A 24,029-nucleotide genomic window follows, 5' to 3' on the forward strand; every position below is an offset into this window, starting at 1 on the left:
ATCGAGGAAGGGGCTCGGCCTTTGATCAATGTGACCTGAGGCATGGCGCAACACTTTTGTCTGCAACTTTACAGCATATCCTCCTGATGAGTCCCCGAATTCTGATGGGGTTATCAGTTCCTCTTTGCCTGCGACACTAGTATCGTCAGTGCTCGGCTCCGCAGCGGGCTTTAGGGGTTCGCACAAGGCGTCTCACACCTCGCAGAACCTACACGTGTTCGCCTGATGGTCAATCACGCGATTATCATCCACTAGTCGCGCACATCTCATCATATCACTGCTGTTTAGAACCGGTGCTAATGAGTAAGTAACTTCCACGTCTTTCACCTCGTCGAAACCGCCAGGCATCGCTACTATTTAGACCGCACAGTCCGACGTTTGTCCACATCGCACCCCCTTGACATTCTACTCGTACTGTGTGCTCTAGTGTGTTATCTGTAATTCTTTCCCGCATCTTCCTTCCTTAGTTTTTTTCTTGAAGATCACCCGCATCGCTTGTAAGGCGAACTTGGAGTGATGTCTACGACGCCCCCTCCCAAGAAGACCTTCCGCTCTCGTGTCGGAACAGTAATGCGTCGCTCCTCTACGAGCTGGAATCTCCCAGGTTTGCCAAATCGCTCAGGCTCAACAACTCCCCCTCTCCAAGAGCCTGATTCCGCCTCCATGGCAGGATCAACCTCTCCAAAGCTCGAGCGCGAGGGCTCCACCACGTCCCTTACGCAGGTAGACACCACACGGTCGACACCTCCTCCCCCTAGTACTATTCCTGAGTCACCTGCCCGTGAAGAAGCTGCCCTTGCTAGTGAGATGTCTCCTCAGCAGGTTTCATCTCCACTCTCAGGGGGCGTTGTTACCGCTGAACCTGCTTCGGATCCTTCTCTCCAGGCGCCTGAAGAGTCACGTAAAGCTGCTAAAGCGCCCAAAGCTGAGCCCGCTTTCGTAATTCCCTCCGTCGTGGTCAATTCGCCCGAGCCCGCGAAAGAGGAAGCTCTTGCCCCCGTGTTCACAGCTGAACCAGAGGAGATGTCTCCCGCCCCACCCGCAGAGCGCACTCAAGTATCTGCTCCTCCGGCCTCAACAAAGGCTTCTGATGCTGCCCCAACGCCTACTCCACCCCCTTCTACTCCACCCCCACCAGCCCGTGAACCCACACCTCCATCGGCTCCGGCCCGTGAACCTACACCTCCATCTGCCCCAGCTCGTAAACCCACACCTCCAGTTTCAGCTGCTACACCTCCTCCAGCAGGAAAGGTGGCAGATGATCCTTCAACAGCACCCCAGATACCTGCTTCCTCATCAGCACCTGTGCCTACTGCGGCACCAGCACCGTCTCGTACACGAGCTTCAACGCCTCTAGCATCTCCACCGGAGATTTCTCATGTTCCATCCTCTGCACCACGGACTCCCCCTGCACAGACACCCCCTGTACGGACTCCCCCTGCACAGACACCTGGCCCTGCCACAACTACAGGTTACTTTGACCTTGCGGTTCCCCGCACATCGTCTCCGCTGGATGAGCATGTAGATGAAGGAGCAAACGTCTGGGCAGACCATATCTCAACCTCGCCTCCACCTCAACCAGCACCAGCACCAGCACCAGCACCAGCCCCTTCCCTCGAATTCGACCCACTTGCCAATCGTCCAGCGGCACCCAAAGTAGCGAAAACCACTTCCCGTCCTCGGGGTTCATCCATATCATCTGCGCAGGTGATGGCCCAGCGACAACCGAGCCGGAAGCCAAGCTCAACCCTCCAGCCCCGCGAGCGGGAGATCGTCGGTACCACATACACCTGGAGTAATCCGAGCAGTGAATTCAACCAAAGCAAGGCGAGCCTGACGTGCGTTCTTCCTACTTGTTCCTTTGATAATGGTCTGATGAACACTTCAGAATGCCTTCGGAGGACCCGTTCGCAGATCGCGCTCCAAGCCACCATATCTATCCCCCTCAACAGCCTGCTGAAATTTCGTCGCCCATTGTTCATGAGTATGTGCTGTGTTCTCTGCATTACCTTTAAAGTCATAGTCTTGTTAGTGTTTTTGACCCTCGATCACCACGGGATGATAGCATGATAGCTCCTGTTGAACCAGTGGCGGTACCACTGCCTGCCCTGCATGAAGTCATGCTTACCCAGTGAGTTGTGCGTTAATGTTCCTCGCCGTATCTTAATTCTTGACAGTTCTGTTCGGCAAGTCTCTTCAGGCTACACTTCGAGTGACGGGGCCAGTACTGGGTACTTCCAGAGCAGAGACATACCCATAGAAACGAAGTTTGTCCAGATCGGTGTTTCCACGAGGTCCTACATCTAACCTAACCTTGCAGCGAGCGTCGGCCCTTGATCACTCGCCCAGGTCGCCCGTCTACGCCTCCCATCGTGACCACGTTCTCACAACCCAGCCCATCACCAGAATCTTATCATTCGCATACCTTTGGTGTCAGCCATCCCACTCCACAGCGAGCCCAGCCCGCTCGCCTCGAAGGCAATGGTTCCGCACATACTTATTCATATGGGTCAGTGTCCAGACCATATGCTAGCCGTGGATGGATAGAGCAGGCGTTACCTCACGGTGGCAAATACTTCGTGAATCCGCGTATTCAAGCTACGACCGACGTTGACCTTCGCAACTTGTCCAAGCTGGATGCGGTTATGTCGGTTGTGGAAACAGCCGGTAGCGCCCCTGAAGGATGTGAAATGTGGGCCAGAGAAGGTCCCGTCGTGAAGAGAGGTTGGAGGAGACAGAAGATGGCTGGAGGACCAGTTATCAGTTGGGTAGACCATCGGATCCGCAGGGTCTCGAGCGGAATACCTAGTGTCGACGGAATTATCTTCTCTGGGGAAGATGACAGTCAGTGATGCATTTTCATATAGAGCTCACTTACTCATCTGGAATACGCAGGACTTGATGACGAGTTTAGATACTGGTCATTTGTGGAGACTCACCCCGCGCATATTTCATTGCCGCCAAGCGCTCGGCAGGAAGCTTTGGATGCTCTTCATTGGTCTTACACAGACCCATTATTGGCACATCCTCAGCCGATTCCCCCTCCCTTCACCCAAGAAGAATGTCACAAGTTGTTAGGTCATCTTAATGGTTTGTTATCGCCTACTTTCTCAAGTGACGACTCAATTAATCCATTGTGCAGACCCCAACATGCGGTCAACTACGACGCATACACGGATGATTGCCCGTATTTTGCTTCGCGTCGGTATGTAGTACTCAAATGATGTTGAATACCCCTTGATTATGTAACACTTACAGCTCACTGGCGTCAAACGAACTTCCGACCACACAAACCTCTTCCCCGCGATGTCCCTGTCATGCAGCGTCCCAAACGACGCGTGCCTGTAGGTCGCATGATTGCCGATATCCTTACTGGCATTCTCTGCCTGGGTATTCCTTTCTTTCTCGTTGATCGGTCAGACTATGGCGGCCATCTTGACCTAGAGGGCAATATTGTGTCTAATTCTGGTGGTCCTTTATTCCTTGCTGGTGCTTGTGCATGCCTGGTGGTGAGCTTATTCCTCAATCTGCGTGTCAGGTATTTAATACGATCTAGGCCGCTGTCATCCTCAGTGCTTCTGTGACACTCATGACATTACCTGGTCTGAGTGGTATCGCACGCATGTCAGGCCTAGTCGCCATCATGTGCTCGGTATTAAGTATGATCACCTCGTTCATTTCCATCATACGTCACAAGGCGGAAATGGCGCATGGGGCGCCTACGTCGGGCTCCGAAGGATTTGTACTTCTCACTGTATGTTTTTATCACCTGCGTGATGATCCTATACTGACATCACTCTCCTCTTAGCGCCGAAGTGTCTTCTTATCTCTCCCACTTGTATTCCTAGCCTACTCTGTCGCAGGCTTCATCACTGGCGTTGTTATCTATTCATTCAATGGAGTGGTACTCAACGGAACAGCGAATAGCTCTCTATCACATGTACATTGATGATTGCAGTCATAATTAGCGCTCGGTATCATGGAGGGTGTCGCCGGAGTGCTTGTCGCTTCCTTTTGAAGCTACTTCATAACGATTTATTTATTGTGTATGTTAGAATTTTGTATCACGAACCTGTCACAAACCTTGAGTATAACACGAGGTCTAATTCCTGCTCAACTTTCTGATGAATCTCGGTAATATCGGCCAGCAACGGTGGCCCTAGCTCCATGTGAGATCTTGAGGATGCGCCGATCGATACCGGTGCTTATTGAATCCTATTGCTGGTTTAAAGAGTGGAATCTCCCATGAGCAGGTGATCACATAACGGCGGCTTTGCGATCGATTTGTTATCAACAATTGTAAGCTCAGATCAACGTTTGGATGAGAAATGCGTGCATTGAATATGATACAAATAATGTAGATGAGTGGTGAAAGATGCTAGTGATATATGTTAACGAAACCAATGCCTCAATCAACGACAACAAGTCCATCGAAACTCTTCCTCCCCAAAGCCATCTCCATGAACTCCACAGGAGTAAATGTTTTCTTCGCCTTCACCTGAGTCACTTCATCTCCATGCTGAACCACTTCCTCCCACTCCTCCTCACCCATGAACACCTTCAACAACGACGGCGAGTACCCGCTCAGCAGCGCAACACCCTTCCGATCGCCGGTCACAGGAACGGTGATACCTGGGTAATCATCCGCACTGGACAGGTTCCAGTACACGATCTCTGGCATCTCGTATCCTGCTTCCTTGTACGCCTTCTCAATGACATCATGATTCGTGTCCCACTCCGCCGCATTCGGTGCAGTCCTCCCGAACTGAGAAGTTTGCTGAGACGCATCGAACTGCATATCCGTGAACACGAAAATCCGCTGGATCATCTGGTCCTGAGGCACGGCGTGCTTCTTGGCGAGCGGGAGAATGAGGTCGAGAAAGACGGCGTTGAAGTTCGTGTTCATGGCCCACTCAGAAAGCAACATCTTCATCACCGTTTCACCGAGTGAAATGGTACCTTCAGGATCAAGCACGACCATCTGCGGATTCGCGGAAAAAGTGATGAACGCGTCCTTGAAAGGCGGCTTCGCAAGACGCGCCAAGATGAGGCTGAGGGAAATAGCAGGCCAAATGGGAAGTACAGAAGACCCGCGTGCTCCAGCGCGGCAATCATAGATACCGCCCATGGACGCTGAGACGTCACAGACGGCAATGCAGTTGTCTAGCTCTCCAGCCTCGCGCAGACGCTCGAGGAGCGTTGCCCACTGTGCCTCCGCTACACGTGCTTGTGTCTCCGCAAGCTTACGCTTATGCTCCCCGATGGCATTTTGCAGGGACAGCTTCCCTTTCACTGGCGAAGAGCGCACGCATGCTACGGCCTGCATGACAAGTTCATGTGGGAGGAGCGTTGCACCACTGATCTGCCTCTTTCCTGATTCCACATCTGTCAGGTAAGAAACAAAGCGGTCAGGATCATGATTGAAGAAATGTTCCTTATTGATGTCCATGCAGACAGACGGAACACGGGAGTAGACGATTTCAGATCAGCGATTAGCGGACATGAGAGGCTCGGGGAGGGACTTAAGACGACGAGAAGGTGAAAGAATGTGACGACGGAGGAAGGAACGCAAGACATGCAACTCCAGGGCACTGGGGGAGAGTGGGATTGGGATTTTGTGTGCGAGGGAAGATGTGATTTGAGCGTGGTGCAGGAGGATGCAGATAGCGGAGGTGATATTCGTAACCCTATCGTGCGACCCCCCAGGAGATGGTGCCCATTTTGTCGCTAGGGAGAGCGAAAATATGAGAGATACGCGGTCCTTCTGTGTTGCATCTGCCGGAAGGGAGGCTAGCCTATCAAGAATCAAGACATCTTTGACGAGCTGATCTGCAAATAGCCTGGAAACCGCGATATACAGAGCACGATACTTTGGCTGCTGTAGCTTCTCCACAATTAGGGCGTGGTTCACACCATGGGCCTGAATACGCCTTGCTTTCGACCACGCTTCTTGCTCAGCATTAGACTTGAATTGAGGGCGAGAGTCGCGAGATGTATAATTGTGAAGGAAAGTGAAGGATGCAGGAGCAGGATAAAGTTCGTCAACAGTGGCCAAGGCGAGGATGTTGAGTAGGTCCTTCCAGTAGCCGTGAGACATGTTCACGCGCTTCTTGGTGTCTTTGCCTTTGACAGGACGGAGGCGAGTACAGACAGGCTCTACAAGAAGATGGAGATTGGAAATGGCAGTGCGAGGGTGGTTTTCGAAGAGCCAGCCAAACGCCATGTAAAAGAGCTCCTTGTCGCTTTTTCCATCATGAATGCTCCTGAGAGACCAAATGATTCGGAGGGTGAGAACTGGGTTTTCAGCCCAAGCCTTGAAAAGATAATCATCAATGGAGGACCCAGACACATTGGGGCGTATGCCGTTGAATGCATCGAGTGTGGTCGAAAGAGTGGAACTAAAGGCAGGCGAATAATTTTCAGTGAGCTTGTGGTGAGCAGTCGAACGGAGCGCATCCATCATAGCATTGGAATGTGCTGGAGAATTTTCGGTTACTATCATCGGGCCAGCATCCTCAGAAACAGGAAGAAGAACGTCAAGGAAGTTGGGATTGGTGAGCTCAGGGATAGCGGGGAGAGTGACGTTCTGGGAGGAAGCAGCGGCAAGAGGGGCAGTCATGGTAGTTGCCGACATCTTCGTAGTAATAGCAGCAATAAATGAGCTAGGTCTGATTAATTGGGTTGTGGTGCAAGTGGCGAGACGAGCACGACAAGGGCATCTCCTAAGTGAAGGGGTGCCCTTTATAAACCGCCAGACTGACTGTGACATTCTGAGCCTAGATAATGGGTCAGTCACAATGACTCCACTACCTGAGAGCTCTCGTCACAGCAAGCGGTGGGATGAGTCGATATGACTGACTCAAGAGTCGAACCTTTGCTTGTCATTGCAAATCCAGCGCGGTACCGAAAGTACCACTTGTGAAATTGCTATTCAACGTCGCGGAGTTCTAAGTTGGCGTGGAGCCCCACGCGAATCAATCGGCATAACGTATGAAGCAACAAGGAAAACTTGTTAAAGAGATGGGCGGAGAACTGGAGACATAACTTAGCCTCCTAGACCGGACGATTTGTAACCGCCAACAGACTTCCCCCCACACCGAAACCTCGTGATCACTGTATATCCACCTTACGGGAAGTCTCATCCAGTGCCGCACGGTCTGACCGGATTCCTAAAAGAATATTATGCATCTTTTGTTCCACCAGTTGCCCTTGTGGTGAACGTCGCCAAGCGCGCGAACATATATTATGCTATTGCCCCTTATTCAACCGCCAGCGCATTCACCTACACGAATTTTCCCGACACCTCATACTCAGCGAAATAATGGGTACGGAGAAAGGCATCACGGCAATGGTTAAATTCTTGGAGGAATCAGACACCTTCAAGAATGGAAGGCAGTAATATGTCGAAGAAGAAGCTCTAAGAGGAATAGAGGAGAGAAAAGAAAAAGTAGGGGAAGAGGACGAGGGGGATCAGGAGGGAGGGGTCGATGAGGGGTTGAGGAACAGATGAGGGTGAAGTGGAGGAGAAGAGTGGGAGGTCCTAGGTTGGAGCGGCTGTATCATATCTAATTGGCACGGACGCGAATCAGACACAAACGCAAGCTAAAAACACCGACATCAATAACATTGAACCATACAGGCTATTCGTACAGGTAGAAAGGCAGTCAATTATGTCGAGAGAATATCGGGAGAATACGTTAAGGATACGCAGTGAGTATAGCTACAGTAAGGCATCGTATCATGTCAGACTAAATACACGCGAAACAAATACAACGTATGTGCTGCAGCTGCAATGACACAAGAAAATGTGGTATTCGAGGTCAACTCGTTCGCATCACTGGCGGGAGTAGCCAGCTCAAGAAGTTAATTATGTCCGTCGCATTCCGCCTCAATGTATTCCAAAACTTCACCAACCAAAGGTCGCGTGTCAACGTCTGGTGACAAACATCGTTCAATATAGCACCAGTGAGCATCAGTGATTGCAAGCGGTCGTCTCGGCAGAATGCCTCTGGATTTGGCCACAGTGACAGTATGCTCGTTTACTATATGAGAGTACGGGGACTCGCCAGATAGCACCTAATGAGATATTTGGGATCATTCACTTGCGATAGATAAGAGAGCCAGCGTTACCTGTATCATGATGCAACCAAACGAATAGATGTCACTTGCTTTATTTGGCTTGCTAACTTCTTCATCGGGATTTTCAGGATTGAGCGGTATGATTTTTGGATCAGCCCAACGAATTGCGCCTGGGCCGTGAGATTCGAAGAAGGATGTTTCATGGTCCGCTAGCAGGCGCGACAGGCCGAAGTCTGCAAGGAGAGCGTTCCCGTTCTCATCGATCAGAACATTAGACTGAAGTTTTATGAGTAGGGCCGACTGGTGAGAAAACTGTGACATACAGGCATAAGGTCCCCGTGTATAATTTCTTCCTGATGCACTGATTCATCGTGTATAAGTAGTCTGAATAAGGTCACGGAGCCACAGATTCACTCACGATACTGCAGACCTAAAACAACTTGGAGGAGCTGTATTTCCACTCATCTGAGGGCGCGTCTATATGATATAAATAAAGGTGCTCACGAGATAAAAGAGACGATGCATTTCGGGCCGCAATTGCTCGTCCCACACTATTTTCAGATATTGCTGAAGAGAACCGTTTTCCATCCATGGAGATACTAGCGCTGGGACATTGTCAAAATTGTCCGTAGTGCCATACAGAGACAGTATATGCGGGTGTTCTAGCCGTTGCCAAACAAAGACTTCCTGACGCAGTTTCTGGATAGAGAGTGATTGTAGATGCTACATACATCAACTGCACGAGAACCAACCTTGATCAATCTGTTCATTTCTTCTGAGTTCCTTAATGGCACTCTGAAAGCCTTGACTGCGACGTTTTGCAGGGGCATCTATTAGGATTAAGCTAATCTTTTGAAAGCAAACCAATTGATAAACGAACTTCGGTACCGTTTCGGAAGAAGGAACTCAATTGGCACTTCCAGACGTTGCCGAATCCGCCAGAAGTATGGGGGTAATCCTGGGTGCGTGAAATATAATGCGTGAGATCCTCAGGTTCACTGCAGTATTTTTTGAGGTCAACATCTCTGGAAATTAAAGACGTTCAGTCTCAGCTCAAAAAGCCGTGTGTTTTTGAGGGGGATGTACACACATTTTTGGGCCAGGTTGCGTCAGTGATGAAGGAAGATCACCCTCGCAGTAAGGATCTTCGAGTGACCCAGAAGGTGAGACAGTTTTTGATTCATCAGAATCACTGCCCTATCGGCACACAGAATTCGGTCAACGTCTGCAAGGCGCCCATTGACAAGCAAGTACTCGCCGAAATGGCACCCTCACTGGTGAACCGTGAGATAGACCGCGAGATGGACTGCGGCAAGTCAACGCGCAGCCATGTCATCCAGTCGGTTCCTAATCATTCGTCATTAGTGTTAATCCACCAGGTAGAAGGCCACTTGCTGTTAGAATTTGAATCTTCCGTGACAGATTGCGACATTATGCCTGGGCAGCAACAAAGAGAAGACTGGATGAATCTTTCGAAAATGGAAAAGTGTCAGGAGCTACAGCAAGTGGAGAACGATCTCGTATTTATTGGACAGGGGGCATCCTTGCAATTTTCACAGAAGTAAAGCATGCGCATAAACTTGCCACCACATGTCAGCATGAGGGATGGTCACTCTGTTCACGGCGGCAGAGCCCAAATTAATGAATTTACTGTGGTAGGCAACCGTATGTTTAATTGGTAGGTTTGCGGAGTTCAACAGACCCTTGTGATATCAAGTAGTCTTACTGCAATAGTGTTGACTCCATAAGAAGAGTAATGGTTTCTCATATCACAAGGACAGTTAAAGTTTGTAAGTAGCCAAGACTGTCGTCCCTCCACCGTTACGCCAGTTAACCGTTAGGCCAGAAGGCAGTGATGATCAAAGCTCATGCTGGATAAGTTATCGCGGACAGTATTTATGCTGAATATGGGAACTCAGGTAAGCCAACGGGCTTACAAGCTTAGACGAAACCCTGGGGGGCTCGAGTAGAACTCGGTTCTGTATAGCGCGCGGCTGACCAGTGCTTCTCCGCGAACAACGGTAGTACCTACTGGATATGAACAGTACTTGTCGTGTACGCGGCAAGCAGCGCCTCCTATGCTGTGGGGTCCAAGTCGGTATTCGTGAATTCAAGTCTGGTAGTGCGCAGCATACCACACATACTTGGGCCATACGCAGTGGCCTAGTAAGAACTCTACCGAGGTCTGATGCATCTGATGCTCCGCATTAGCCTATCGTTATCCGGAGCTGGTTAAGTTCGCGGAACAAGCGCTGGTAGCCACTGAGAGCTTTTCGAAGCCAGCGCTTTGCGTACCCTGGTCGCTTTTCTGCCTGCCACTGATCGATCGATCTCCTCTATGGCCAGCCTTTCTTCCACCCTAGTCCTAAGAATGGTGTTCGAATACAGCGTCATTACTGAGTCGTGGGTGGAAACTTAACTTAATCTAGCAAACCATCATACTGTGATCAAATAGTTTAAGGGGGAAATTTAATTACCCCCGCAAGTCCGCACCTCAAGGCGCAGTACGTTTCGCAGGGTCTACAGTACAACCTATCGCTATCAGTATATGCCGCGACACGTGTCAAGTCTTCCTTGCGACCAGCTGATCGTCCTCAATGCCTGATGGCCTGATGGCCCATTCAGTTACCTTACGGCATCAGTAAAAGCATGATGAGTCCTTAAAATTGTAGCCGTGAGAATTGTAGGAAGACGTAATGTTATTCTGCTCCTGCCAAATGACCATGCATGCGCCTACGTTCCTTAGCCATAGATGCAGTCATTAATATTAAGACTCAGGCTGCCTTCGTATTCAGCAAGGAATGGAAGCACCATTGAATGGTGTGACTATCCAAGGACCAAGACTTTCCGCAGGACAATTGCTTTAACGCTTGGCAACATATATAGCTAGATTGAGCTGGCGGTTCATGACAAAGTCTCAGCGCCCATAATTTAACTGCACGCATTCACGTTGGGGATGATTTCAGTCGCTGTAGCATTGCGCATTGCACAAGGGTTTGACGCCTATGCGAGTGGCAACCTTGACGCTTGACAATTACGGATCCGCTGTTCGCTTCACTGGCTTCCATAACATCTTTAGTTCATTTATGAATTCAGTTCACGCATAGAGCGGTATGTCGAGGATACGACAGCTTGACTGGTCGGCTTGAAAATCGTTATTTCCTTCATTATGAAGGTAAAGGTAAACCCCGAATTTACGGAGATTGTGGCGATTGTGGACCATATATGGTTAACTATGAGATTTTACATAATTTGTTCATCGGTTCACTGATCGTAACTTTGCCGAAAAATGTTGAGGATAGTTTTTTCTGCCAGTGCATCCATATCCCGCGGAAAACTCACCTTGATTATTTTAGCATCATACTAAAACGGTGCACTTCTTGGCTCGGGTGAGTCTTTCAATACCGTCATGAAATGCAGACATAGTACTAATCAAACCAAGATTGTCCTGCGTACTAGTAAGGTTTGTTTGAATCGATGAATTATCACACCAGTAATCAGTCTGGCATTCATACACGCTGTTTCAAATGACTTGCTTTCCGACTTCCACGATCATTGCAATGGTTATGCCCGCAGACCTACCTCAGCCTGAACCTCGAGGCCGAGTCACGTGCGAGAACTAGCACATGAAACTTTAGAACAAAGTTTACCCTGTGCGTCAACACCCGAATGAATGGCGAACTACCAGTGCTACTCAATTGGACGTCTTGACTGAGTCAGTAAACCTCGTGCACACGGATCGTCCGGGGCCCGCTTACCGCTCCGGGAATGTATGAGGCGATAGTATGGATGTCCTTATATTCAATTCCCTCCAATAAGTTGTGCATCGTATCTGGCCTGACTTTTGGGGCTGTTACGCAGACGCTTAATGGCCAGGAAGTTTCGCAGGCCAAATTTGGCATGGCACACGTCGAATGCACACAGACGCGGTGAGACCCTAATTCAATGTATGTCATAAAGAACTGTGATGTGAAGTTAGTCCTTCCGCAGTTATGGCATGCTGTAGTATGAATATTGCAGCATGCATCTCCTTCCTAGCACCCACATCCTGGTATTTGCTCGACAACCACTGGCAGAGATCATGTCCAATCCACTGGACCATGCCCCTCCAGCCCCTCAACAGGGCTATGCCATTTCTGACCTGTTTGCATACCTCGGGCTAGTGGTAAAGTTACCTTTGACGTTGATTCGGTGGTCGTACCGAGAAATAGTCCACACGATTCTCCAGTCGTTTGCTGAAGGCTCGTGTCCCAACCCTCAAGGCGTCGTTCCGAGTCCAGTCATCTCAGACCCGGAGACCGTCCTGAGGAAAGGTCACAACCTTAATGTTCCTGAGTACACAAATCACTTCCCTCAGAGTTTATTGGCTGAATTTTAGAACAGCTCGACGAGTTCATCGTTAGATTCTTCCAGGGGGACACCAACCACTCCGGCCAATTTTCAGCGGCATCCTGTGGGAGAATCTCAGTGCAACTCCCCCCCTGATCTCACGAGGCAAATAGTCCGTCGTGACATATACCCAACGTTATCGGGTACGTATAGTGACGTTTGGCTATCAACATGGTACCATGACGAGCGAAAGCATTATGTAAGTGGGATTCGCCTATTAGAATCCTCGAAACACGAATGACCAACTTTCTTAGGTTGCGGTCAAGTCACTGAAAATCCCATTCTCTAATGAGGATGAGAAGAGTAAGAATTGTCAAGTCCGTTGTTTCGTTTGTGTCCAAGAAAACTCGCTCACGGATGAAATAGAAACTGATGGATAAAATAACACGTTGGTTGCAATTACACCACAAAAACGTTCTGCCACTATATGGAATTGCGTACGATTTTGGGCACTTTCCGTCACTGGTCACGCCTTGGGTGAACGAGGGGTCGTTGAATGGCTACATCGCTAATCATCATTTGTCACTGCGGAGCAAGTTGGATATCGTAAGACTTTAGCCTTTTCGGTGGAAATGATGTCTCTCATTCTTGCATTTGTGCGTCCTTAGGCCAAACAGGTAGTAGCTGGCCTTGGCTATCGTTGGTTTTCTTTCATTGTCGTCGCAATGGCTTTCGTTGATTTCAAATGTAGTACATGCTCATTCTATTGTGCACGGAGATATCTCTGGAGTAAGATCTCTGTCCTTAGCAGTATAACTTACTAACATCGTCTAGCATAATATCCTGGTAGACCTTCAGGGCAGAGCACAATTATCCGACTTCGGAGTTATGTCATTGCTTGCGGAAATCCCAACTTCGGCACAGCCATCTGGAGGTGTTCGCTCAGCGGTGCGATGGACTGATCCTCAGTTATTTGAGGTGCAGGAAGGCGAAATCAATCCATGCATTCCAACGGAGCAGACTGATATCTATTCAATGGGCAGTATTCTCCTGCAGGTATGGTACATCATCTCCTCGTAGCATCTCCCGCTTACCATATTGCGACTCTAGCTGCTCACAGGATCAATACCTTACTACGATATCAAGGATAACATTCGTGTCCTTGTATTATCTTCTACAGGCGTGAAACCAAAATGTCCTCCAGAAACGTTTGTCGCTAGTGCACAGTGGAGTTTGATTCAAAGATGTTGGTCACCTCGTGGACTTCCTAGTCGTCCAACTATCGAGGAAATAGAAGAATTTATCGAGTCCGAGCTTCGGATGGCAGGCGTGCCTTAGCGCGGGACCAGTGACTCCTAGTACATACATCTGCACGTTCATAACACGCTCTGAGACGGAATGTTTCATATAGGCTTGATGTGGCGCTTGCTTTATTCGTGTTGTAAGAACCTATGTAAAGAGGTCATTTCACTACGTTGTTCCATGTCTTGTATCACTAGCGGTCGTCCTGCATACCTGATTGTGACCAGAACATTATGCCCCTGTTTCTTTGATCTTTTGTACGTGCGCGAACGAAATCGCTTGCGGTTCAATGGAGTCGAGCCGGGTACCATAAGATTTATGATAGCTTGCCATGGTGCGAGGATAAAAACGTGAAAAGTTTCATGAATTAATACAACAATCACGCACGCGCCATCACAGCCGAGACAACATGGACAAGTGCTTAAGCGCTTACATGTGAGCCATCAAAAATACGACACGCACTGCAGTTAAGACCATGCTGGGCCCAGGAGGACGACATAGGATTGAGAATTTAGTAAGACGAAATCCTCCCTCGAAGTGACAAACACCCGACGTTCGTGGAGGTTATGAACTTTCCGCTTTGTTCCACCCAAGTTCTGCCAGTATTACATGGACAGATGGGGATTCCGGTCAAAATATCATCGAGCCTGCGCAGCTGCACTGCTTACGGGGTAATAGCTTGCATTCAAATCACGCAGCTCTTTTAGCCGACTCGGTCCGAGGCTAGCTCAATGGACTTCCTTTTTGCGCGTCTCATGATAAGTACACGTGTTTTATCCCGTAATCCAATGCTAAGAGCGTTGAGCCGATTACTTACCATCATTTTATCAATGCGACTGCCGCACTCAGCTGCCCGAGTATTTCGGGTTAGTGTGGCCCTATCACAGCTGTAATTCTCACTAGCATCAATGACTACCGACAAGCCAAAATAGAGGCAGGCTGTCTTTTGTAACGTGTCACGCTACTATCTGGGCGGTTTGCAACATCAATTATGTAAGCACTCCGCTCTCCTCTAGAAAAAGTCAACTACATATGACAATGTGGTAACCAGTAGCAGAAATACTGAGGGCCTATGATGCATGATGCTGGTGATGATCCACTTTATCTACCTTTATCTAACGGTATTAAACCACGAATAACCGCTCAGGTGCTATTGCGGCTACTACATCATGCTGTATTGCTCTGCATCTGTCTCCTATCTACGGTTCTTTCCCCACTATCATGGCGACTTCTGCTTCATTTCACGGCGTTGTTGGTCTTCGAAATGGAAGCAAGTATCAGATTGACGAATAGGAATTTTGGCGATACGACGGATTCATCACTACTGCAGGTAAGGAGCGGTCTGTTCACCTCGGAAATCGGAGATATTCGTGTAGATGTGTTCACATTTGGTACCAGCACCAGGGGATTTCGGACGACTATCGGTCCTATCATTGACGGTAGAAAGGGATTAGTCAGAAACCGCGCGATTGCTCTGCATCGTTGGTTCGTAGAAGTTCAACCACATTTGAAAGTCACTATATCCCCCGCATCAGGCTTGACGCTAGCACGAACCGTGCTCGACCTCCGAACGGATTTCTTTACTCGCCGTCAATTCCGCACAGTGTTGCTAAGGGTGAAAACTCGATGTGTCTATCTGCGGAGACGAACGAAGGACAAGATTGTGCTAATACTGTGTCTCCTGAGTTGCTACTGTAAACACAATAGCCGACCGAAGGGGAGTCCTTGTAATGTAATATATGTCTTTCTCAGAATTCCCTCAGTTCACTGATGTATTTCAGCGCATTTCATCTATATCCTCGTCTTTCGTCAGGAGGCCTCTAGTACCAGTAGTGCGCTCCTCACACCACTGACCACTCAGTCCTGTGCAATGAACGCACTCTGAAGTATACGGGTTTGATATTATCAGGAATACCAATAGTCTGCTATTGTCGTGGTTGTTCTGTAGGCTACAACTTGTTTTGGGGTGCCAATAGGGTGCTGTGGGATGCTTGGCACGACGCCCCTATTTCCTTATTATATTACCTCAACGAAAAATCGCCTTAAGTTTTACAGCAATAGAAAAAGCCGAGAAATACGCCACGTACGTCTATCAACTCCACGCCCTGCGAGGAGATTAGCACTGTGTTACCAAAGAGTCACGAGACTTAAACTCACATCCAATAGTAGGTCTTCGAGGCCAGCTTCTTTGAGGATGGCGAGAACGTCCCAGACGTACACATTGTTGTTCTCGCCACCAGTCACATCACCTGCATCGCCATAATGAATTCAAAGCCTTCGATGACTCGGATAGCAAGTCCGTTGCTGGCTCACCTCCCTCATACGACACAACTTCTACGTCCGGCCCAGGATTGTCCATCAAATCCAGACGGCTATCTATATCATCCTTTCTACCGGCTGGCAAGCAGAAACGTGCTATTGTTCTATCTCGCATTCGTGATCTTGTCTCTGCCACAAATTCCACCCCTTCCTCTATTGACTCAATTGTCAATGCATGCGCTTCTGCTCTCACAGCCCCTCAGCTCTCCGGCCTCCTGCAAACACCCAATATCGAGGCTCACACAGCTCTATATTGGGCAATTGTGAATCACCGGCAAGAAGTATTCTCGGCGTTTGCTAGATTCATTTCCAAATTTTCGTCTGAATGCTCTTCTGACCTACATTTTGCATGCATGCAAATCAGCGACCATGCATTATTCTCGCAGCTGAATCTCCAAAATAGTGATGGTAAGCCCTTTATGATGCCCATCCGAGAGTGTTACATTGATGTATGACACACTCATCAGCCAAGAGCGAGTCTTTAAGACGATTTCTGGGCTGTCCACCAGGCGAGATCGAGGTACATGAAGGGGGAGAACTGGATGACCACCAGTTCGTTGCTTCCTTCCATATCGGAATGTCCCAAAAATGCCTGCGCGCTACACAAGAATTAAAACAAGAATTTGTTGCGCAAGGTATAGGATCATGTTTTTTTTGGTTTGTTCCTTATGCTCACTGTATGGTCATCCCATTCCAGGACGTATATGGTGGATCCGCTTTTATATGGGGACCAGCTGGCGATGGCGTGTTGGCTGTGGTCTCTCTTCACCTAGTCTTCCGGCTTGTCCAAAATCTTCACTTCTGTTAGGAACTCATACAAGGCAAGGGGAACCTGGTCGTGAAACACCGCCTAAAGTACTGGTGCGAACAGAATTCTTAGAAACAGTTGTGCCGGATGAGTAAGTTTAAATCTGCTCTGACACATTCAAAACCGAGGTACTGATGCATTTATGATTCCTATGCGACTATTCTTCATTCCCCTGTTGGCTATGCAGACCTAAACGATACATCGGCGATGTAGACGGCAAAGCTCTCATCGCCTGGAGTTCGCTGTTGGGCGATTGGGTGACATACGAGTAAGTCTTTCGCTTCCTCAGCTCAATCATTGTCTTGGAACTGAGCGACATATCTTTCCACTCTTCTTCGACGAATTCAACTGACTGTGCTGTTGTAGCAATCATATATATGTAGATTGCGATGGGACCTTACATGCGAGGCTGGCAATAACACTCAAAAAGCTTTAGCTTGTTATAACATTTATTCATTACAGAATGGTGGCGATTGACCGGGGTATATATTACTATTAGGACGCATTCATGATGCATTTAGGACTCACAGTACGAATTTTACACCAATCCGCACCATCAATGCCGTCGTTTTTCAAGTTGGAAAGCATTGGATATGATAAAATAGCTCAGGATACTGCGGGCCTTCTGGTATTCCGAATTAACCTAAAAATTTCTTCAATCTTGACAAAGTAGTCTTCGTAAGGGTGGCCTCTTCAAGACCGTCTTCAACGCAGGGCACCAGAGATTTAACTTCGAGTAACGTTGGTTCGTCGTTCTCCGGGATGGTCGATACTGCAGTTTTCAGTGGAAGTGACAATGAGAATGTCTGGTTTTCTTTTTAGATCTTCGCGAGGGAATATGTGCATATAACACGCGTTAAAAGCAGTTTAGCAAAATAGTAGTAAATTGCCGCGTCAAACCTGAAGTCCTAGTGTTTGAGTCTGGTTTGAGTCTCAAGATCTCAACACTGTACAAGGTTTGTTGTACAGTCCAGGTGCGACGAGTCAGAAGTCTCAACGTTAATGAAGTCCAGACATTGATACAACATGATAGTACCTGATAGTACCCGCGGCGTACCCGTATAATGTGCTTAGTACGGGTACGGTGTTGGTGCAGGCGTCAGTTCTGGACTCAGACTAGACTTGTAACCAGTCTTACTAGAGTCTCACGTCTCGCAGTAGGACTGGTCGATCTCGGAGGAATTTAGCAGGAGAAGCGAGGAGTTTGAATTTTCCTACACGCCGGTTGTGCCGCTTTAGGTAATCGTTGTTTTTGTACAGTGTACAACATTTCAACAATTCCTTCGTTCACATCTTACAAAGTACTATATGCCTCTCATAGCGCACCCAGCAACAATACTGAACATTGAATGGCATGATAAAACGATACCATTTAATACATTTCACCTGCCCATGCCCCAATACCAGCCACCTGCCGAACCTTTGATTTGGATTGTCAATCCTTCGACACCCAGGTGGGTATGACTCTATATCAGAACTTGTGTTGCTAGTTTGCTGGTTGGATGTTCGAATGTCTTTGGAGGTTTGTGTTGCCGTTGCGAAGGCAAAGATGGATGGCCGCTGGTGTGTCCTCTCACTATTGTCTTTGTTTCATCGTCGATGAGCTCGTGTCCAAGTTCGTTCTGTATAGGACAACGCCTTGAAGTTGCGCGACACCCGGTCCCTGCTCGATGTGTCATATGGGTGAAAATATTTGCCGTTAGTCTTCTTAACGGTGTCAGGTAATGGGAATCTGGAGCTGGAATGCTTGAGTAGACCGTCATATCTGATAACTGGTCAGGTTGGTTTATCTTATTCGTCACAGCGGCTTTCATCGACTAAAATGCAGCACACGCTCATCTTTCTATGTACAGAGACATAACTGGAGTCCAACGAAGCAGAGTGACATGAGTCCGTAGTATGCAACTGCTGCAGGTGTGGCGTGTCATACTGATCAAGATGTTACCATGTTGCAACTCTACACTACCAGGGATATCATTCGTGTCCTGTTGCCTTCGGGAGGCATAGAGCCCAAGTGTCCTTGAGAATGGCTTGTTACCAGTGTATAGCGGCGTTTTATCCGACGATATCGGTCATGTATTGAACTTCCTAAATGTCTGATCATCTTCTAGATAGATAGAAGGATATGTCTACCTTAAGCGCGAGACATCACCCGGGTCAGTACATAGCACCTGCACGTTCACAGCACGCTCATAGAAAAAGATGTTTTGTCTAGGCTGTGATCTGCTGCTCCGCTAGCTCTATTCATGAATCCGTTGGGGAAGAGATTGCCCCATTGTGCTGCTCGGCCTCGGAATGTCACGGTGTTGCAGAGCGATCGCCGTTCGATTACTAGCATATCACTATGCCCTTGCGTTCTGCATGTGAGAGCGCGATTGCCTATGGTTCTGGGGTACGACGGCACTTTCCCGGCTTCATACTCGTCCGCACAATGAGGGGAAGCCAACAAACATATTTATTTCACATACACGAAGGACATATAGCAAGTCGGTGCTGATCTACCTATACAAGCTCGCTGAGACGCTGCAAGAATCAAATGGAACGGTCTACCAATTTATGAGCCAATCAAACAGTAACGGATTCAGAGGGAAGCTGTGCTTTTCCCGTCAATGCAGCTAGACTACGGGCGAGCTGATCCACCTGTGTGACAAGTGCACTAAGGCGGAGATCCTGTTCCATGAAGCGAGATTCCACCATTGCAGTCAGTTTGTCGACTCGTGAGGAAAGCGAAGTAATCTCGTCCACATTATCCAAAGGTTCGTCTGATGTTCCGATGTCTACATCTCGAACCCGGTCTTTAACCTTCACCAGCCAGTGTTTGTAAGGGTGGTGCTCTGCGACCACGTTGAACACATCGCGAAATGCACAATCACCGCATAGGGCAATTGCGGAATAGAGTTCTGTGACAAGTATTAAGCTTTGTGCCCCATTAGACGTACAGAAATCTAACCTGCGCAGGTAAGGCATACATAAAAAATGCCCTTTATCTTGACGCCGCATTCAGCACAAGCATAGGAATCCCCATTCGCAACTGAGGTTCCAGCCATCTCCCCGAGTGCTACTCCCGGGTTCCCATTTAACTTCTCATCACCTTCCTGTAAATCGACAAAGGCGGAAGAATCATCTGCTCGAGTGGCATCTGTGGGATGTGGAAGTTCAGGTCCATCCGGCTGCGTTTTGGATTCATCTTCTCGCGCAGCCAATGGTGCTTCTGGCGGTGCTGCAGCAGGCATGCAAGTGGATAAGAAATTCCTGGCATACCACCGGACTCGGCGGTAGCGACCATGAGGTAGCGACATGCGGAAAACAAGCATGTTATGCGTTGACTTGTGGTCGGATGGGAATTTGTGATCCGAGACCAGCTGAGATTCGCAATCTACACACACATCGTAGTCGTCTGCAAGAAGATTAGCCGTCTTGCACGGAAGGGTTGTCTGCGTCACGCTCACTGGACTCGCAGTCTATACAACGGTGAAGGACATCACTGACAAGGTAATGACATGCATCACACTGACACCTGAACACCGGAAAAGCAGATGTTTGAAGAATGACAGATAGATAGAAGATGGACTCACTCGAACAGTCGTCTGCGCACCTGGAGTTCAGCTAATGAATTCCAACGCTCGACGTCTGCGGGTGGTAGCTCTTGGGACAGGACATTGAACCTTTCTTTGTCGGTCAACGATAGGTAAGGCGGGATTTCGTGAGGGTAAAAGTTCCGCATATACTGCAGGTCATTCATGCACCACAAACGGATATATTCTTCCATGGGGTCTTCAGGCTGCTGACCGGGATTAAATGCGATGAACTTGACAGGTCTTCCTACCGCTCCATTGTCCTCTGTCAGACTGAAAGGACCAAGCTTCAATGCTGTTGAATCGATCTCCAGCTCAGTGTCATCAAGCCCAAAATCGTGAGTTTCCCAGTATTCGGTATCGTCTGTGGTTAATTCTGGACTGTACCAAAAGTTGTACTATTACGGAGTATTAGACCGGGAATCGATATAAAGTTGCAGCCTCTACGTACCAAGCCATGCGCATACCACGCGAATCTCGCTTTTGGATCATTGCCTTGCTGACGCAAAGACTCTGCAATGGTGGAAGGAGATGGCTTATCATGACATAGCTTAGAAACACACCTGCCAGTTGGTCCACGCGCAGAGATACCCCTTCTAAGATATTTTCTATCGTTTGAGTTGCAGACTCAAGTTCTCTCTCGACCACAGCTACTGTGCTAGCGAGTTTCATGATCTGTAAATGCCTCCTGATTACGAGGTAAAGTAAAGGTAGCAAGAACTGAACAAGCAAGGTGACTCATGTGAGCATTCAGCGCAAGTGCAAATGCTGAGTCAACAACCCACATTTTCGATGCGACCAGATCCGAAAAGTTTAATAGAATCTTTGGAGTCGATTTCATACTTGACGATCTTGAGCTTATCCGCCAATGTCTCCTCTTGAGCCTTGCGACGCTGAGCAATAAGTTGTGTGAGATCCAAGTCTGAATCCTCCGATCCAAGCTCTGCAAGAGAACGGACGAGCCTTTTGATACCTGTCTGCTGTGTAAATGCCTTCATCAAAAGGTGGGCAGAGCGACGCACCATCGATGACATATGAGTTCAAGTATGTGGCTATACACCTCCTATTTTCTGGAAGTACATCTGCTTGCGCATAAACCATGCTATTCAAGACCTGTTCGATTCGTTCATGATAGTATTGGCTATCCACTCTCCATCCTTCACCAACATTAGCACTGGTTGGACCTGATGATAACAATCCTTGCCTGCAGCCCAGTATGCAAGTGCTTTCGGCAGAGTCCAACCCAACGGGATTGCGGACGTAAAAGCATTCACCTCCCTCACACTGACCAATCCATTTGCATCGCCGTCGAAGCCTTCGGATAACCTTGGAACGTAGAAAACGGACAAATATTTCAAGCACCATTTGTCTGCAGGGTCGACAGCAGGAAGTTCGTGGTACACAGAATCGACTGCTGGAAGCTCGCGGTCTTCTCCTTCTGAATCCGACATGACAGAGACGGTGGGAGTTGGAGATGAGACTCGCGGTACCAAAGATGAAGTATCCGACGCTGCTTCTAGGAGCAGAGCGTCATGACGGAGGTGGGAGAAACGGTTCACGTAATAATCATTGAGTTCTGCAATGAAGTATGGCGTCTTGACACTTGTTGTCCATTTCTTGGTGATGATAAGTATGCGCTTCAGTCACGCCTGCACAAAGGCATACCATCTCTTTCCAGATATACCGGAGGTGCTGGTGAAATTGACCAAGTTAGTGACACATAAGGTTGAATTTCATCATCCTTACCGGATCCCTGACCCGTCGAAATCTGCTGTTGAAGGCCCATATAATGCGCGTTTCAGAATCCTTGATGGCATCTTTAATGTCGGATGTCTGTGTATCAAGCTTGAACATGAAGAGTGCACGATTCTCGTCAAGTAAATTGCGTAACGGAGCACGTAGTTCGTAAAGCAGCGATGCATCAAGGCGGCCGGTCTTCGAAGTAGGCTTGTTGACATCTTTGGTAGAAGGATCAGCATGCGGTTTGTTCTGTGGACGCCCTTCCCGTTGCTCGGCGACTTTCAGTAGCTCTACCAGTTTTTCTTCACTTTCCAAACATTTCTCTCTTCCACCGCGCATCTGCACTTCCTTCTCGAATCTCGCTTCGCGATCGCTTTGCATCCGGATCAGCTTGTCTAGCTTATCAATGGCAATATCAACTCTCAATGTCGTCCTGATATTTAAGGCGAGCTGGAGGTCCTGTGTACGCTGGGAAAAGCTGTTGCAAACTTTCAGGAACTCGCTCGCCCAATGGGAGGATCTGAAGAATTTCACTGCGAATGTGGTTTTCTATATGAAACACTCAAGAATATGAGGGAAACTTACCCATGAATTTTGACTTGTAGTATTTGTCAATGGCATTTCCACAATCCTCGATATCTTGCTTGATGCCGTCCAGGACACGATCCAATCGCCCCCGAATGTTGCCGTGAGGTCCCACGATGGCAGGATCTTTAGTGTCCTTAAGTCTACCGTCGAATCGAATCAGCAAGAGTCGTTCAAAACTGGCGTCGGATGACGAACTGGAGAAGCATGGTCATCATGTCAGATGCTTGAGCTAACATCAATCCAACTCTACGATCGTTTTCCCTTCTTGTTAGCTCAAGATTCACGACAGCCTTGAAAGCGAGTATAGCCACTGCATTTTATACAACTATTAGCTGAGGCGGAAACATCGACAAGCGGTAAACACACCACCAACAAACGGGTGAACCTGTTGCAGAACATCCAGGGCCTCCATCACCTTCTTTGCCTCTCCCAGAAAGTCGCCCATATTCTTCTTTGAGAGATCCACGACCATTGCATCAGATGCTGACTTGATGGCTGTGGCATTCTGGGTATAGAAATCGTGCACTGATACAACTTCTTGAGCGGTCTGGGCGACACAATCCTCTAAAGTAATCTGAATACCACCTTTACTGACCGAGATAGATTGTCAATGACGAACCTGCCTGATCCCGCTTGTCAAGCGTTCTAGCGGAGGTCGAGTTTAAATTCGATGTGGCATCATCAAATACCTTCTGTGTTCGTTCAATTGTAATGTCGGATATGACTTGTTCTCTGCCATGGTGATTCATGGAGACTGCGCAGCAGGGAAAGCGCTCGTGAAGAATTTATGTAACCAGTAAGCTTGGAAGAGACTGCAGTGATAATTATGTCAGAACCCCTGAACTAATCCGAAACGAAAGAGCTTAGCGGCCGATTTATCCCCATAGGGCTCGAGTCTAGACCTTGTCAGTAGCAAGCTAGACTGTTTACTGTAGCACCCACCCACTCCTCATCACTGACGTCTAAGACAGTCATACTCAGTTTCAAATCAAGGAAGGGCGGATCAAGAAGGGAATTGAGTTCCGCTCATTTCATGGATGCGACATAGTTGACTACAAGGCCAGCTTACCCGGCAAACAGTGACATTTCTGATTACTGGTGTTTGACTTGGCAATTGCGACGTAATAAGCCCATCACCTCGATTGTAAGGTCATGATTGGCCTGGTATACAACTATATCAAACATTGATTGCAACCAAATCAATGAATCCACTTACCCACGAGAGACCCTACGGGACCTCGTATATTCAATCTGTTCGATTTTCAAAGCCTCCCGCCAAATTACAATGA

The 24,029-nt window shown here is 48.3% G+C and overlaps 9 protein-coding genes across 9 annotated transcripts; 5 read left to right on the forward strand and 4 right to left on the reverse strand.

Annotated features, from left to right (window-relative positions):
• Positions 1–328: 328 nt before the first annotated feature.
• Positions 329–4,054, forward strand: BJ212DRAFT_757624 (uncharacterized protein). The gene is made up of 10 exons (XM_041343996.1): positions 329–1,838; positions 1,889–1,984; positions 2,033–2,131; positions 2,178–2,267; positions 2,321–2,844; positions 2,896–3,090; positions 3,143–3,205; positions 3,259–3,509; positions 3,557–3,754; positions 3,809–4,054. Exons 1-10 carry the CDS (start codon positions 517–519, stop codon positions 3,947–3,949), a joined length of 2,979 nt encoding a protein of 992 aa, XP_041187965.1. The 5' UTR covers positions 329–516; the 3' UTR covers positions 3,950–4,054.
• Positions 4,055–4,304: 250 nt separating this feature from the next.
• Positions 4,305–6,970, reverse strand: BJ212DRAFT_1387541 (uncharacterized protein). The gene is made up of 2 exons (XM_041336881.1): positions 5,576–6,970; positions 4,305–5,434 (listed from the first exon to the last, which is right to left on the reverse strand). Exons 1-2 carry the CDS (start codon positions 6,767–6,769, stop codon positions 4,409–4,411), a joined length of 2,220 nt encoding a protein of 739 aa, XP_041187966.1. The 5' UTR covers positions 6,770–6,970; the 3' UTR covers positions 4,305–4,408.
• A 90-nt stretch (positions 6,971–7,060) lies between these two features.
• Positions 7,061–7,399, forward strand: BJ212DRAFT_1282164 (uncharacterized protein; the record flags this gene model as incomplete). The annotated part of the gene is made up of 1 exon (XM_041331673.1): positions 7,061–7,399. A coding segment is annotated over one exon (339 nt), but the record flags the coding sequence as incomplete, so codon positions are not given.
• A 464-nt stretch (positions 7,400–7,863) lies between these two features.
• BJ212DRAFT_1282103 (kinase-like domain-containing protein) lies at positions 7,864–8,784 on the reverse strand (the record flags this gene model as incomplete). The annotated part of the gene is made up of 4 exons (XM_041331670.1): positions 7,864–8,076; positions 8,131–8,355; positions 8,403–8,440; positions 8,598–8,784. Coding segments are annotated over 4 exons (663 nt in total), but the record flags the coding sequence as incomplete, so codon positions are not given.
• A 3,376-nt stretch (positions 8,785–12,160) lies between these two features.
• BJ212DRAFT_1485710 (kinase-like domain-containing protein) lies at positions 12,161–13,746 on the forward strand (the record flags this gene model as incomplete). The annotated part of the gene is made up of 8 exons (XM_041341020.1): positions 12,161–12,414; positions 12,463–12,667; positions 12,723–12,785; positions 12,835–13,014; positions 13,077–13,107; positions 13,160–13,197; positions 13,243–13,464; positions 13,519–13,746. 8 exons carry the CDS (start codon positions 12,161–12,163, stop codon positions 13,744–13,746), a joined length of 1,221 nt encoding a protein of 406 aa, XP_041187969.1.
• A 782-nt stretch (positions 13,747–14,528) lies between these two features.
• On the forward strand, positions 14,529–15,741 carry BJ212DRAFT_757807 (uncharacterized protein). Its single transcript, XM_041343997.1, has 4 exons — positions 14,529–14,703; positions 14,765–14,798; positions 14,858–15,442; positions 15,492–15,741. Exons 2-4 carry the CDS (start codon positions 14,790–14,792, stop codon positions 15,561–15,563), a joined length of 666 nt encoding a protein of 221 aa, XP_041187970.1. The 5' UTR covers positions 14,529–14,703; positions 14,765–14,789; the 3' UTR covers positions 15,564–15,741.
• A 58-nt stretch (positions 15,742–15,799) lies between these two features.
• On the forward strand, positions 15,800–17,109 carry BJ212DRAFT_1580402 (uncharacterized protein; the record flags this gene model as incomplete). The annotated part of the gene is made up of 5 exons (XM_041342277.1): positions 15,800–16,006; positions 16,060–16,437; positions 16,497–16,664; positions 16,727–16,928; positions 17,025–17,109. The coding sequence occupies exons 1-5, from the start codon at positions 15,973–15,975 to the stop codon at positions 17,107–17,109; spliced, it is 867 nt and encodes a 288-aa protein (XP_041187971.1). The 5' UTR covers positions 15,800–15,972.
• Positions 17,110–19,478: 2,369 nt separating this feature from the next.
• On the reverse strand, positions 19,479–21,268 carry BJ212DRAFT_757891 (uncharacterized protein). Its single transcript, XM_041343998.1, has 6 exons — positions 21,198–21,268; positions 20,976–21,132; positions 20,864–20,925; positions 20,413–20,810; positions 20,287–20,354; positions 19,479–20,234 (listed from the first exon to the last, which is right to left on the reverse strand). Exons 2-6 carry the CDS (start codon positions 21,082–21,084, stop codon positions 19,783–19,785), a joined length of 1,089 nt encoding a protein of 362 aa, XP_041187972.1. The 5' UTR covers positions 21,085–21,132; positions 21,198–21,268; the 3' UTR covers positions 19,479–19,782.
• On the reverse strand, positions 21,036–23,604 carry BJ212DRAFT_757953 (uncharacterized protein). Its single transcript, XM_041343999.1, has 10 exons — positions 23,360–23,604; positions 23,107–23,304; positions 22,936–23,050; positions 22,738–22,880; positions 22,159–22,685; positions 22,078–22,104; positions 21,617–22,028; positions 21,435–21,569; positions 21,198–21,375; positions 21,036–21,132 (listed from the first exon to the last, which is right to left on the reverse strand). The coding sequence occupies exons 1-10, from the start codon at positions 23,487–23,489 to the stop codon at positions 21,105–21,107; spliced, it is 1,893 nt and encodes a 630-aa protein (XP_041187973.1). The 5' UTR covers positions 23,490–23,604; the 3' UTR covers positions 21,036–21,104.
• Positions 23,605–24,029: the final 425 nt, after the last annotated feature.

Source organism: Suillus subaureus (assembly GCF_016647635.1).
Source record: "Suillus subaureus strain MN1 chromosome Unknown BJ212scaffold_44, whole genome shotgun sequence".
NCBI classification, from domain to species: Eukaryota; Fungi; Basidiomycota; class Agaricomycetes; order Boletales; family Suillaceae; genus Suillus; species Suillus subaureus.